Genomic DNA, 14,125 nt, shown 5'->3' on the forward strand with positions numbered 1-14,125 from the left:
ATTTGCTAGTTATGATAAACTTTATTTGAATATTTTATTTATCAACATCCTAAAATCTCAGTAAAGGAAGGAGCGGAGAGTAAGTGTGTGTACATTATCGGTGAAACAGGGTCAACTGAAGATGTAGATATGACTTAAAATGAAAACTCTTTATGCTTTCCTGCTCTGGAAATGCACAGGAGTTTGATGATGTTTTTTTTTTTCCTTTTTGCAGCTTGAATCCCTTTTACAGTTATGGCTCACATTAAGCCTGAATTCTAGCTCCTCTGGAAGTAAAGACAGTGGCGCTGATATTTTCCTTTATAATGCTAATCGAATACCTGTAATTTCCTTGAATCAAGGTAAAATATATTAAATAGGAAATATTAACTTTCAAGTGTGAAAGGTTTTCTTAAGTACTCAATATTTATTTGTTCTTATTAAGATCAGTGATGGAATGAGCAATCTCTTTGTTGCTAGAGAGCTCTTGGTCTCACTATCTATGTGACATGAAAAATGTGTAGCTAATAGTAATTAATAAGGAATTGTTCCTTGAATTTCTGTAATTTTGACCTAAATTACATTGTAAAATGTGTGGTTCTTAATTCATTGTTACTGCCAAAAGGGCTCTTTAAAATATACTTCTGAACTGTGCATCTTTATGCACTTCTTTGATAAATTTCTTTTCCTGGTACACCATTCTGTGATTTGTTTATTATTACTGTCCAAGGTATAGAGGATAGGTATGGGGAAGCCCTACTACTTTTTGGCGTTAGACTGCTGACCTAGGAGAAAGATGTGTCTAATTATTTCTTTTTATAAAGTAATGAAGTATAATGAACTTGTTGAGTTTCATGGAGACTGTTTTTAATAAAATGTTTCTTTGTATTTTTTTTTTTTTTTTTTTTTCTGAGAAGACATGGGTTGAGACTATAGGAAGTTCTGTGGGCCAGTTCCTGTGGTGCATTGGTGATGGCATCTTTTCCTAGTTGCCTAGAACAGTAGTTGTCAAAACAAAGAAAACACAACAAACAATAAACAAGTAATATAGCAACTTGCATTCAAAATGAGAAACTTCTTGTAACATTCTGAAGATTAATACTTGGGAAAATGTGCTTTTCTTGACAGCTTCAGTAACTAGCTTCCTGTCAGTTCTGGCATGGTATCCTAACACTTTACTACGGACATGGTGCCTTGTGCTTCATAGCCTAACTCTCATGACAAATATGCAGTTTAATGGTAAGTTGTGGAGTGTTTTGTCACCATTTTTTACAATGTAAGTGTTGATTTCAATCATAAATGTTACCAAAATATTCCCTTTGTCGTAGAATTACTTTGATTTTCCAACAAAGAGGCTGTAGAGAGTGAGCTCTATGGGCTGCTTGTACCTTGAAATCAGTGACATTTAAAAAAAAAAAAAAAAAAAAAAAGCTTAGCATCATCTTCTGAAAAGCAAATCTGAGGAGTAGCTAAAGATCCTTGAGAGGTAGCTTTGTATTATGGGAAGAGAGTGAGGATTAAGGTAACATAAGAGGAATTCATGTTTTTTCTGATGCAATAAGAATATTTTCATAAATATGCAGACTCCAGTCACTGCTTATGTTAAGCTCTCTGAAGATAAGCCCCTAGAAGCTAAATTTATTTTAAAAAAAAAAATCCATCCACTTCATTTCACTTTCCTATGTATGTGATTATCATGCATTCTCTGTATGGCTCTGTAAGACGGTAATGATAATCTCCCCTTGTGAAGGAGATTTTGCCACAAGTCAAGTAGAGACATTAAAGGATGCAATTTTCAATGAAGAAATTTAGCTTCTAAACAGCTATGATAGTAATAGGGCAGCTGTCATGGGGACTGCTTTTGTGGCCTTGTCCTTAAGCCTAAAGAAGATACTGAGTAGTCTGTGATATTGGAGCCTGAAATCTCTGAAAATGTACGTATTTAGGCCGTATCAGAACTTCTTAAATTCTCTTTTGACACCAACCGTATGACTAAATGCAATAATAACAGATAAAATCCAGAGTAACGGAGGATCGTACTTTCCTGAAATAATTTGCTGTTTTGTGGTGACACAACTGTTCTGAGCTATTTTCTGTAATCTGCCCTTGAAACTCTTTTTTTCTCTATATAAGCTATTTGAAATCCTTGCCTTTGGAACACATTTTTTTCCTTCAGATTTTCACTTTTTTCTTAGTATTATTTAACAATATCATGAAAAACTTCTGAAACTCCTTCTGCTAGGTGAAAGTGATGCCTGCCTAAGAAAAATTTCGGAGTTTCAGTTGCTCTAATGTAGGCAGCTGTTGTTTGTAATATCATTTTTGTAATACGTTTACTGATCTGTTTCTTTAACAAGAGGTATTCATGCTCCACTCACGTGTCCTTTTGCACATCTTATATGTTGTCACCAGAGATGGCATTGGAGAAAGAAGTGTTCTGAGCATAAATGCTACCTAACAGAGTGGATAATGTTGATGCATCCTCAGGTCTGAGTTAGATCGTGTCAGATGTTTAAAGCAATGTACAAATAAAGTGGGGCTTTGTATTGCAGTGATATTTCCAGCTTTTAAATAGAAAATATAAAATTACACAGGAGGTAATGAAAGTGTAGTTACTCAGTTTTGCTGTCAACCCTGTCATGGTAAAGCAGAAAAACTACAGAGCCATTTAAACTTAGAAGCAGTGGAGCTGAGTGTTAGCCTGTGGACTTGGCTGCTGTTTGTCAAGAGAAGATGGTTTGGGGCTGTGAATTTGGGGGAAGTTCTAGCATTTAAAACAAAACAAAACCCCACAGAATAGAAGTGTTACTTGTCACACTGACTGTAGACTTCATAGGTTATTCTCTAAAGGTGCCATTTAACAGTGCAGGAAAACACAAATGTTCCTTCTTCAAATACATATTATAGAACATTTTATGACCTTTTATACACTTCTTTTAAAATAATTTGGGGTACTTCTGGAAAAACTGAAGTTTCAGTTTTGCAGTTACACACTAGATCAGCAAAATGTTCGAGGAAACAGGTTCGTGTGTAAATACAAGGGGTGTGACCTTAGTAAGTTAATACCTTTTGTCATCTGGGTATTCATTTTCATTTTTTACTTCAATTATGGCAGACTTAGAAATTTCACCCCCCAAAAATAACCAACCAATAAAATATCCACCAACAACTGATATATCTAGTTTTCTCAGGGTAAAATTAATGTGTTGTCTATTTTGCTTCAGTAAGTATTCACAGGTGCAGTTCAAGATGGGGAAAATAAATTTGATTAGTTCACCAAGGCTGGTATTTCCAAGGCCCATCCTGCAGTGGAAGATTTCTCTGTTCTGAAAAATTTGGTCTTCCTTTCAGACAATCAGTGGAAGTGTGTACTTAGCTTCTCTTACAGGCTTGTCCTTCATCCAGACAACGCCTAGCTTTTTAATTTTTGCACTGTCAAATGTAAACTGCAACAGCCTTAATGTCTATAATAGAATGGAACTGGAATGCCTTGAGAGGCTCTGTTGCTTTTATTCAATTCTAGCTATTGCCATTCCATCTTCCATCAAGCCTACTTGTACAAGCCTACTATAACCAAGCCTACTTGTTCTAAATCTAATATTGGTAGATCAATGCAAAATTATTTGTGTAGCTATACAAGAAATGCTTTCAGCATTAGTTTTCTGCTATCATCTAAAGGAGTAAATCTATTTATTGTTAGAAAACAAAATGGCACTTGGTAAGGGGAAAACTTAGTATCACTAAGATGTTGATGAAACTTAGATGTTTCCTTCCTGTTTGGTTTCTTATTGTTCAATTTAAGGAATTTTTTTGAATGATGAGGACTGATACAAACAAAATGACCAGTAAGTAGTTTAGAATTTGATTCTTTTCGCATCTCCCCTAATTGGGAATCTTGAGGTGCAAAGAGATGTCAGTCAAACTCTTGCACCTGAGCAAGATTTCCTCTTGATTCAATGTTTCTTTCATGTACTATGAGACAGTCTGAAGGAGATCACAGCTTTAGCGTGTTATAACTTGATCTTAATTTGGATAGGTACAAGCTGTGCTTCTCAAAAGCTGTGTTTTGTGCTGATTTTATATACCTGAATGGTCAAAACTACATGTTTAATAAAGCTTGCTTGTGTGATCATTAAAGGATGTATTTTATTTTACCTTCTTGTCCTCAAAGCCCTTATCTGTTAAGCTCCCTGCAGTGTTAATCAGTGATGTGAAGTCGGTGAATGTGCCACAAACAAAAAATATCTTGATTGCATACATGATAATAGAACACATGGTCTCTGGCAAACTAAGAGATGTGCGAAAGCCTTACTACAGAGAGGACTAGCAAAGAAAAAGAAAAGAGTTAAAATCTGCATAGATATTGTTTCTACAAAACTAAAACTCTACATTTGTGTATTTACCTTAGCAAGCTGAGATACTAGTGGAATATTTGGGGGGGGTTTAGCTGTACTTGATGGAAAACTCATTACTCCAAATTGTAGTCCTCAGTAAGCAACTTCTGGTACTTAATTCTACTTCTGAATATTTATGCATAATGAAGTAAATGTAATAGATATGCAGTATAAATGTTGTATTTACATTACATGTTTAAGATGAGAGATTTAATTTTCATGCATTTATTTTTAAGCTGGTCCAAGCAGTGCCATTGGAGCTCAGGAAAGTACAGCCCAATTGTTGGTGTCAGATCCAAACCTCATTCATGTATTAGTGAAATTTCTTTCTGGCACAAATCCTCATGGAACAAATCAACACAGTCCACAGGTAAGTAGCAATTAAAATAACAGAATAACCCTTCATAATAACGTTTCAATAAACATGACAGAAATGTGTGTTATCTGTGTTGTATTATATCCTTAGCTTATTGTTTTTCCTTTTTTTTTTTTTTTTTTATTGTTGTTGGCTCTGATGAACAACTGGTGGGAAGTTCATGTTGATGATTTGCTATGAATAGTGAACTTTCCTTTTTACGTTTATGTGGCCAAGTTGCTCTAGGGAGGATGTGATTTCTTGGTTAGTGTGTTCTATGTTAAAATTTTTTAGTAGTGTGCATAGAAAACTTGCAGAGTTCAGTTTGCTTACGGAATTCATGCTGGATTAGGATAAAAAAGACAATGAAGATTAAATATCTAACAATTCTTGAATTTAGAAGAGTGTTTTGTGCTTCTCTTTTCTGCCTGTTCTTTGAATCAATGTGATTTCTAATGTGTTTCCTAATTTCAACTAATTTTCTGCTCTTTGTGGTCTTCAAAACATTTGTGAATGGAGATTAAAAAAAAAAAAGCCTAATTTAACTTATTCTTATGTAATACTTGACAGGATTCTCAGAAACACCTAACAAGTGTTAGGCAAAGAATTGAATTCTTGCTTTTTACTCATGGATAATGGTAGAAAAACACATGGTAAAAGTTGGTCTGGAGTAGAAAACTCTAAAATTTTTCAGAAAGCAAGTTAAGTTACATAATACTTATCTATTCTTAGAAGGTGTTTTTCATGTTGGGAACAACTTCTTGGTCTTGAAGACATTTCAATTTTGTATATACTTATTAAAATTCTTTTCCCTCTAGGTTGGGCCAACTGCTACTCAAGCTATGCAAGAATTTCTTACTCGATTACAAGTGCACCTTTCATCAACTTGTCCTCAAATGTTTAGTGAATTTTTATTGAAATTAATACATATTCTTTCAACAGAAAGGTAAATCTTAGCCCTTTGTTTTCCTACCCTCTTTGTCTTTAAAATCTGTTTGTGCGTCATAGCCAAAATGTGTAGATTCCCTCTCTTGTCCTACTGTCAGGTTGTGTATGGACTGAGATCACAGCATTACTAGTTGCACCCAGGCAGTTTCTAGCATGTGGAAAAGTGCACCTGGAATGCACATGCAGCCAGCCATCTTTATGCAAGGGACAGTGAATGTAAGCATTGAGAAGTTGGTTGGAGTGTCATTTTATCATGGGCTAAGATGTAGGCATTCTTCAGGGTTAGAGGAATTCCTAAAATAAAGGCACTGTTGATGAGTTTACCCATTGAAAAGGCAAAAGCATCCTGAAAGGCCTGAATTAACCAAATTGTTTGTAGATTGCTTTTATAATGTAAGTAGGATGAAATGTGTGATTACATAATCGTATTTATTTCATGAAAATGCTATCAAGAACATTAATGATTTTGGTTGTTTAGAATACGGATCACTTCAGAAGTAGTGTGATAATGTATGCATATGTTAAGGATGCAGAAGTCCAGGATATGTAGGCAAATATGCATGCTTTTGTATATACACATGCAAACAAATGGAATTAATACAAACAATTAATTACAGCTGTATCTATTACTTAAAGTTCTTACCCATAAAATACTAAATCAGCTTCATTCGAATCAAAACTGTGAAAAACCAACCATAAAGTTGACTAGAAGAAAACAAGGAGCTTACCAAAGGAGAGTAAAACTACAGATTGTATGTTTTATTGCATTTTCATTTTCTTATAATGTCATTGGAGAAGAAACGTATTTTTGCTACCATCTTTTGAACGCCAAATTTTTGACAACCTCAGTCATATGAAAATAAGACTTTGCATCGTGCTTTTTGTCTCTACTTTCCCTTCTCTTTATTCTTTCTCTGTGTTCTACAAACTCAAGGACAGACAGAACAAAAGGAAATCCGAAGGTGAATTGTAGGCTTCTGCTTAAGATAGTAGGGAACACATAGAAGGCAGAACTTTTAAGCATATTTCTCTTCTTATAAAGAAAGCATATTCTTCTTCTTTCTTATTGTCTCAATAGAACATACAGTGAAAGTTCTGCAGTCTCCAAGCAGCTGTGCTGAGGCCATATGGAGCATTAACCACTAATTTCCAAATCTGTTGCAATTCTCAGCTTCTTGGATGGCCTGTCCTTTTCTTATTCATTTATCTGCTTTTTCTGGCTTCAAAGTCTCTTTAAACCTTACTGCAAGATCTGAATTCATGACCAAGTGTATTGTACAGCTTCTGCGGTACCGTTTTTTGTCAACAAGCAATGATTCGTCTAACTGTGCCTGCAGAAATGCTTACATCTGTGTGCTATTCCTTTAAAATAACTAATTGCATCCAGTAAATAAAAGAATTACCACATTTTGAATATATTACCAGACTACCCAATTCTGGTTTCATCTCCAGCAAACAGTAGAAAGTCGTAAGACGCCAAATGATCCGGTTGTGTTTCTGCATTTTAAATGCAGCCATGGTCCCTGATCGTCAGTATAAGCTTCTTTAGATCCAGGAATGTTCATGCTTGGAACTTCTGTTGCTGTTAATAAGGTCTCCTTCTTCCCTGGAATTAAGTTATCGTAACTAAGAAAAGGTGAAGGCATCTTTTTGTTACTACTTCTTTTTCTTTTTACTTGCTTTCAAAATAATAATGTTGTTTTCGGAACTTTACATATCAGTTTTGAAAAGGTTTCAGCATTTCAAACACAATCTCAAACTCTGCTAATGTGGAAAATGAACCAAGTATCTTATGGCTTACACTGTTTGGATTTCATCAATATCTGAAGCTGGCTTTAAAAAGGATGGTCATTTAGGCAAGTCATTCGTCGCTGACATTTTAATGTCATTTCACGAGCTTTACTAGCTTCTGAAGGTTCTCAAGGGCCTTTTGACACCTAACAATGCCTGCTGTCTGCATCGTACGTTAGTTTGTGAATGGAGGGTCTATTCCTGAATGTTCTGCCTCCCTCTGTAGTTGAGTTGTTGGGATTTTTTTTTTGTTGTTTTGGTTTTGATTTGATTGCTCCTGTGTGGTTTGTTTTTTTTTTTTTTTTCCTATAACTTCATGTTATTTTAGCTCTGCTGCTTAGTTCAAAGTTCAGGTTTGGGGATATCCATGTTGAGTAATCACGAGTGATACCACTCTAACATTTCTTTACATGGATACAAAAATATGTAAGGACTGTTTAGATCTGTGGTTTTCCACAGATGTGGCTTTCAGCTTTTGGTTTTAGAAAGAGAAGGGAAATCTGCGTGTGATCTGTCTTACGCATCTGTCTTACCTATTACTATGGGACAAGTTCTTAGCCTGGCCATCTTCATGCCTGGTCAGGTTGTTGGTGGCATAGCACTGGGGAAGTTAGCACTGTGTCCCTTTTCTTGCTTACTCTTCTCCACATTGAAAAAATCTCCTCTGTCCTGCTCTTCTCTATTGATGTAGTGTCTCTTCAGTTGTGTGGAGGAGTACCTCTGTCTGTGCAACAGCGAGGAGATTTTACCTTGTGCTTAGCAGTTCTGCTTCTTGAAGGCTCAGTCAGTGGGCCCAAGAACGTTGTGTGTACAGCAGTAAACTAGTCATGTGGCAGTTGTTTGGCCTGAAATGCATTAGGAATTATGTTTTACTTCTGATACAGATGTTCTACACATCTCCAGACGAAGGTTTAATGTAATGAGGGAAGGACTTCCTCATTTTCTTGTTTTCCCCCTTTTCCAGTAGGTGGCACTTTGGTGTTATCTATCCTTTAATCTTACAGAAAACTATTTCAGCTTTCTCTAAGAAATTTTATGTCATTAACTTGAATTGCATGGGTGACGTTCACTAGGTTATGTTATTGGACTATTACTCATACAAGAAATTTAATTATTCTGTAAAATCGTTAATTCATAATGAATCTTAGAATGCATACTTACGTGTTATAATATACTTGAAATAAGCTGATTAAGACATTGAAATGATAGCTTTTGAGTTGTGTTAACATTTTTTTTAAGACAAATTAAAAGTAGGACTGAAATGTAACATGGAAGCAAAGCACTAAAAAAGAGCTTTGATGACTATTTGTAGATCCTCAGGCAGTTATTGAACTGTACCTTGTCTGACCAAATTATAAGATTGATTATAAGATTGAAAAAAAAAAAAAAAAAGGCAGTATATTACTGTTAGAATTAATTAAATGGCAAATATTTTTTTCAAATCTGTTTATAGAAAATATTTCGTTCTGCATGTAATGTTATAGTGGGACTGACTACTCAGCGTCAAAAGATATAGAGAAATGTTTCAAGTTACTAACCAAACCACACTTACAGAATTAGAACCAGCTTTATGTTAAATACACTTGATTGAGAAAGTTCATTTTCCAATCTACTGGTAAATGTGTGAAAGACCCACAGAGGAGGGTCACTAAGATGATCAGAGGGCTGGAGCACCTCTCGTATGAAGAAAGGTTGAGGGAACTAGGCTTGTTTAGCTTGGAGAAGAGAAAGCACCAGGGAGACTTCATTGTGGCCTTCCAGTATTTGAAAGGAGCTTATAAACTGGAGGGGGTATGTCTGCTTACAAGGTTGGATAGTGATAGAACAAGTGGGAATGGTTTAAAACTGAGACAGGGAGGTTTAGGTTAGACATTAGGAGGAAGATTTTCACACAGAGGGTGGTGATGCACTGGAACAGGCTGCCCAAGGAGGTTGTGGATGCCCCATCCCTGGAGGCATTCAAGGCCAGGCTGGATGTGGCTCTGGGCAGCCTGGTCTTGTGGTTAGTGACCCTGCACATAGCAGGAGATTTAAACTACTTGATCATTTGGTCCTTTTCAACCCAGGCCATTCTGTGATTCTATGATTCAAATGGGAAAATAAGTTTAGTGCCAGAAGAGATCCCTCAAGTAATCAACCTGTAAGCACCTACCTGTGACAACTTGAGTATCTTCTCATCGTTTTACGTATAGTCGCTATTTAGAAAGCTTAAAACTGACCATTCTTCTCTCTACTTTGGAGGAAAAGAATTTACAGAGGGACAAATCCTGTTGAATTTTCCTGTTAGAATTAAGGAAAAAATCCTGATGATACTATAGTATTAGACTGCTTCTTCCCATGCAATTTCCCTGCAAGTTTATGAAACTTTTCACCCACAGCAAATGAACTGGACTGTATCTGAAATACATACTCACAAAGTTAACTGCTTAGTTAAAAAGAAAAAAAAGTGAAACAAAGATCTAGCTAGATTTCATACTTTTGGAAAAGAAGCTTTTGTTGTTTGTAGTATCAGAAAAGTTAAAGCATGAAGAAATTCCACTGACTCTGTAATCATTGGTAGTTAAAAATTATGAATACTTATCCTATGTGAAAGATCAAATTATGCTTCAAATTGGATTTCTGGAAATGGCTATTTTTTTATTGGAAGTCTGGCGTGCTTTTTGATTCTTAAATCTCAAGGAAACAACAACAAAAAATTATCTATCTTGTTAATATTGAATAATGAAATATCTTTTTTTTTTCCCTTTTTCTTTCCAGAGGTGCTTTTCAGACAGGCCAAGGGCCTTTGGATGCACAAGTGAAACTCTTGGAATTTACCCTGGAACAGAATTTTGAAGTTGTGTCAGTTAGCACCATTTCTGCAGTGATTGAGTCTATAACCTTCCTTGTGCATCATTACATTACATGTTCGGACAAAGTGATGTCTCGCAGTGGCTCAGACAGCTCTGTGGGTGCTAGAGCATGTTTTGGAGGACTTTTTGCCAACATTATCCGTCCAGGTGATGCCAAGGCTGTTTGTGGAGAAATGACAAGGGATCAACTTATGTTTGATTTGTTAAAACTGGTGAACATTTTAATTCAACTGCCACTTTCCAGTAACCGAGAATATAGTGCCCGTGTACCAGTAGCAAGCAGCACCACAGACAGTGTGTCTGATGAAGAAAAGGTTTCAGGAGGCAAAGATGGCAATGGAAACAATCCTAGTATTCAAGGATCAACTGCGTATGTTGCGGACTTGGTGTTAGCCAACCAACAAATTATGAGCCAGATTTTGTCTGCCCTTGGCCAGTGTAACAGCAGCGCTATGGCAATGATTATTGGTAGGTATTTCTTAATTAAAGGGGAAGGTCTTTTGTGGTGGTAAATACTTTAAACTACTACAAACTAATGCATTGGCACAGACATACAAAATGTATCAAAAAAGGCAGAAAAAGAGAAGCTGATAGAAAAGTGAGAAGGACAGCAAGTGATGTAATGTAGGGACAAAAACACTGTAAGGTGGGAGATGGTGATTAAAGCCAAATGGAAGCGTTTGGCGTTTGTAATTCTGGGATTCAGCAAATTCAGAAGGATTGATGTCGGAAGGGACCTCTGGAGATTGCCTGGTTAAACCTCCCTGCACAAGGAAATCCCGATGCAGAGAGTAGGTTCCTCAGTACCCTGTCCAGTGGATTTTTTTAATTCTTCAAGAGTGGAGGCTCCACAACTGCTCTGGGAAGTCTATACCAGTGTTCAGTTATCCTTGAAGAAAAATACAGTTTGTTATGTTTAAAAGGAATTTCCTGTATTTCAGCCTTTGCCTTTACATGTCTCCATACATGGATTAGAATTCGTCTTCAGTTTGTACTACAGGCATGTTACCTTGATAGTTCACTTCATATAGCAATATTTTTCTTTTTTGAGTTACTTTTGGAAGAGAAGAATTACAACTGTGCCATTGCAAAAATGCAGGCACTTTTCCATTCCCCTGTTTTTTTTTTCAGAAGTCTCCTTAGCAGCATACTCTAGGGTTCTAGTAATACATCTGTGGGAATTCTTCCTGTTACTAAGAAGTGTGGATTGCCAAAGATACTTCAAACAGAAAAGTTGCTGTTTGTTGGAGATGTGTCTAGGGTGTGATTTCTCCAAGTAGATATCTTTGAGACTTGCTCTTGAGCTGCGAAGATAACATACAGTTTATTTGCACAGCTTGAACTGCCAGATGAAATACTACATGAATGGTAATGTGTGTGTAAAAGTAGAAGAACGGTTTACAGAAAAATAGGCTTGGACCATGCACTTCATTTCAGATACAAAAATAATTGTGAAATTTTGTACTCTGTAGTGTTTCTCTTATTTCCAAGAAAGCTTCTCTGTTGTCTTCTGTGCTGATTTGTCTTAAGCAGATGTGAATGTGTTTAACCAATGTGGCGTCAGAAAACTGTGTTCTTTGGATGAGAATCTGTGAATGTCTGACCAGTGGTCCATTTGTTGTAAGAGCAACTGAGAAAGTAGCAATCCCCAGTAGTCAAACAGCAGGCAGGACTTGAACAGCCTGAAATGCATTGTTGGAATCTTCCTGAAATTAATTCTTAAATGCTTCAGCCTTCACTCTGGATAGTTGGTGTTGTATCACAAATGCAATATGAAGGAACATTGAAAGTAGTTTGTTCTATGCATGGTTGATTGTTTTGAGTACGTGTTTTTGGGGGGTGAAATTCAAACACTCTCCTCAACTTATATGTCTTTCTGAACCATCATTTTGTGTCTAGCAAATATTTTGCATTTTTTAACAAATCAGTTTGGAAAGACAGCATTATTTCAATGTTTTTAGAATTCAGAGCACTGGGCCAACTGGATCCCTTCAATGGATTGTTTGCCCCAGGGTCTTTTGATATAGGTTACTGAAACTAATTTGTGTGAGTGTTTTGGGAAGATGTAACACAGTTCTTTGTGGTTTTAGTTCCTTCAAGAAAATCTGCATTTAGCTCTTTCCAGACAACTTCTTTGAACAAAACGTTTCTCTAAGATTGCTGCCAAGGATATGTATGATCCAAAAATCAATTACCAGCATTTAGTAGTAAACATGTAGTGGGTAGCGCAGAATGCTGGCTACCCAGGAAAGATAAACCGTAAGACTTAAGCAGATGTGCACTAGTAAGTAGTGGCTCTTGTGTCAGAATTTCTGCTAATAATGTTGATTTACTGTACCTTGAAAGCCAGTAGATCAAGAACCAGGATAGCCTTCTGTAACTCTTTTGTCACATGAAGTTAAAATGTTTGTGAGTTTTGTCTTTGCATTTCATTAGGATTTTATGCTTTTTCATTGACAGGCTATGAAAATCACATAAGTAGTAGTATTCCCATCCTACCCTTCCTTTCCCATGCCTCAAAATCTAAAATCTTTGCAACACCTTCTTCGACTGTCATTTATTTTTAACTTTTCTAGACACCACAGAGATCGAGTCCTAAGAGACTTCTGTCTGTCTCCATGCTTTCAAAGCTTACCAGTATTTTCTTTCTTGACAACTTAAAGGTGATTAAAGTACTATAGCTGTCAATTCTCTTGCCAAAATGTTTCTCTAAGGCATATTGCAAAGATCACTTAAACACATTCTTTATATTATTTTCTGTGAGTATAATTCCAGTTCCTGTAAATGGAAGGGAAATGAAATCCGTTTCCCCAACTCCAATCTAAAACCACTTTTAAAAGCTCAAATTGATGTCATATGCTCAGGGAGGCAGTAATTTTTACAGAGGTAGTTTCTCTTAGGGAAGAATATTCTACTGCTTTCCTTCCTCCTTTTCAGCAAATATGTAATCAATATTACTGAATAAATCCTGAACTGTAACACTGGGAAGAAAAGTTCAAAGAGAGGTATTTCCAATAGAGATGCAGATGTTAAGCAAAGAACTAATGGTAATTTATATGAACCTGAAAATTGTCCTTCTTGTAAAATCCATGCCAATATTTAGCTGAAATGAAATTTAAATATCCTTGAGTTCTCCTCTATGCTGTAACAATTTGTTAGGTCTCAGCTTCTGAACCTTGAACTGTTCCTGTTTTCACTAAGGTGCAAGTGGCTTACATCTCACTAAACATGAAAACTTTCATGGTGGCTTAGATGCAATATCAGTTGGAGATGGATTGTTCACTATCCTGACAACACTTAGTAAGAAAGCAACAACGGTGCAAGTGATGCTTCAGCCAATTCTTACTTACATGGCTTGTGGGTATATGGGAAGACAGGTAGGTTCCCTTTAACTTTGCTGTTCTTCAAGATGATTACATTTTGGTTGATACAGTAAGCTATAGTCATGTCAGTAAACTGACTGATTTTAATATTTTTCCGACATGACTGTGGTGCAGAAGATAGGAAGTCTCCATCATTCTGAAGGGGGAGAGAGTTAAGGAGTTTCTCTAAGGATATTTTGGTGTTCCTGTAAATATTCCTGGCTAAAAGTGAATTGAATGTTTCATTGTGTTCAAGTGGGAAATACATTTATTGTGTTTGTATTACTGTGTATATATAATGCTCAATATTCTTAATTCCCTTCAGCTACTTACCTTGTCATTTAATCTTTTCCTTACTACAAAGGCTTCTCCTGTGTAGGAGTGAACCTTCTGGAGGATGATACTGCTATTTTGTGGTAGAGAGGTTGACTGTGGTGGGATTTC

The 14,125-nt window shown here is 36.2% G+C and overlaps 1 protein-coding gene across 6 annotated transcripts in view; it reads left to right on the forward strand.

Moving 5' to 3' along the window:
• Positions 1 to 14,125, forward strand: part of BIRC6 (baculoviral IAP repeat containing 6) — a 169,817-nt gene that overhangs the window by 71,714 nt on the left and 83,978 nt on the right. For all 6 annotated transcript variants that reach the window (XM_042812417.1, XM_042812440.1, XM_042812432.1 and 3 more), the window contains exons 42-47: positions 215 to 341; positions 1,108 to 1,218; positions 4,610 to 4,743; positions 5,547 to 5,674; positions 10,225 to 10,787; positions 13,521 to 13,696. In XM_042812417.1, coding sequence (XP_042668351.1) covers positions 215 to 341; positions 1,108 to 1,218; positions 4,610 to 4,743; positions 5,547 to 5,674; positions 10,225 to 10,787; positions 13,521 to 13,696 — 1,239 coding nt within the window. The remainder of the gene's footprint in view (positions 1 to 214; positions 342 to 1,107; positions 1,219 to 4,609; positions 4,744 to 5,546; positions 5,675 to 10,224; positions 10,788 to 13,520; positions 13,697 to 14,125) is intronic.

The sequence above is a fragment of the Centrocercus urophasianus genome, unplaced genomic scaffold (genome assembly GCF_019232065.1).
Source record: "Centrocercus urophasianus isolate 14NV4802_14NV808 unplaced genomic scaffold, USGS_Curo_1.0 seq_10, whole genome shotgun sequence".
In the NCBI taxonomy this organism is placed as follows: Eukaryota; Metazoa; Chordata; class Aves; order Galliformes; family Phasianidae; genus Centrocercus; species Centrocercus urophasianus.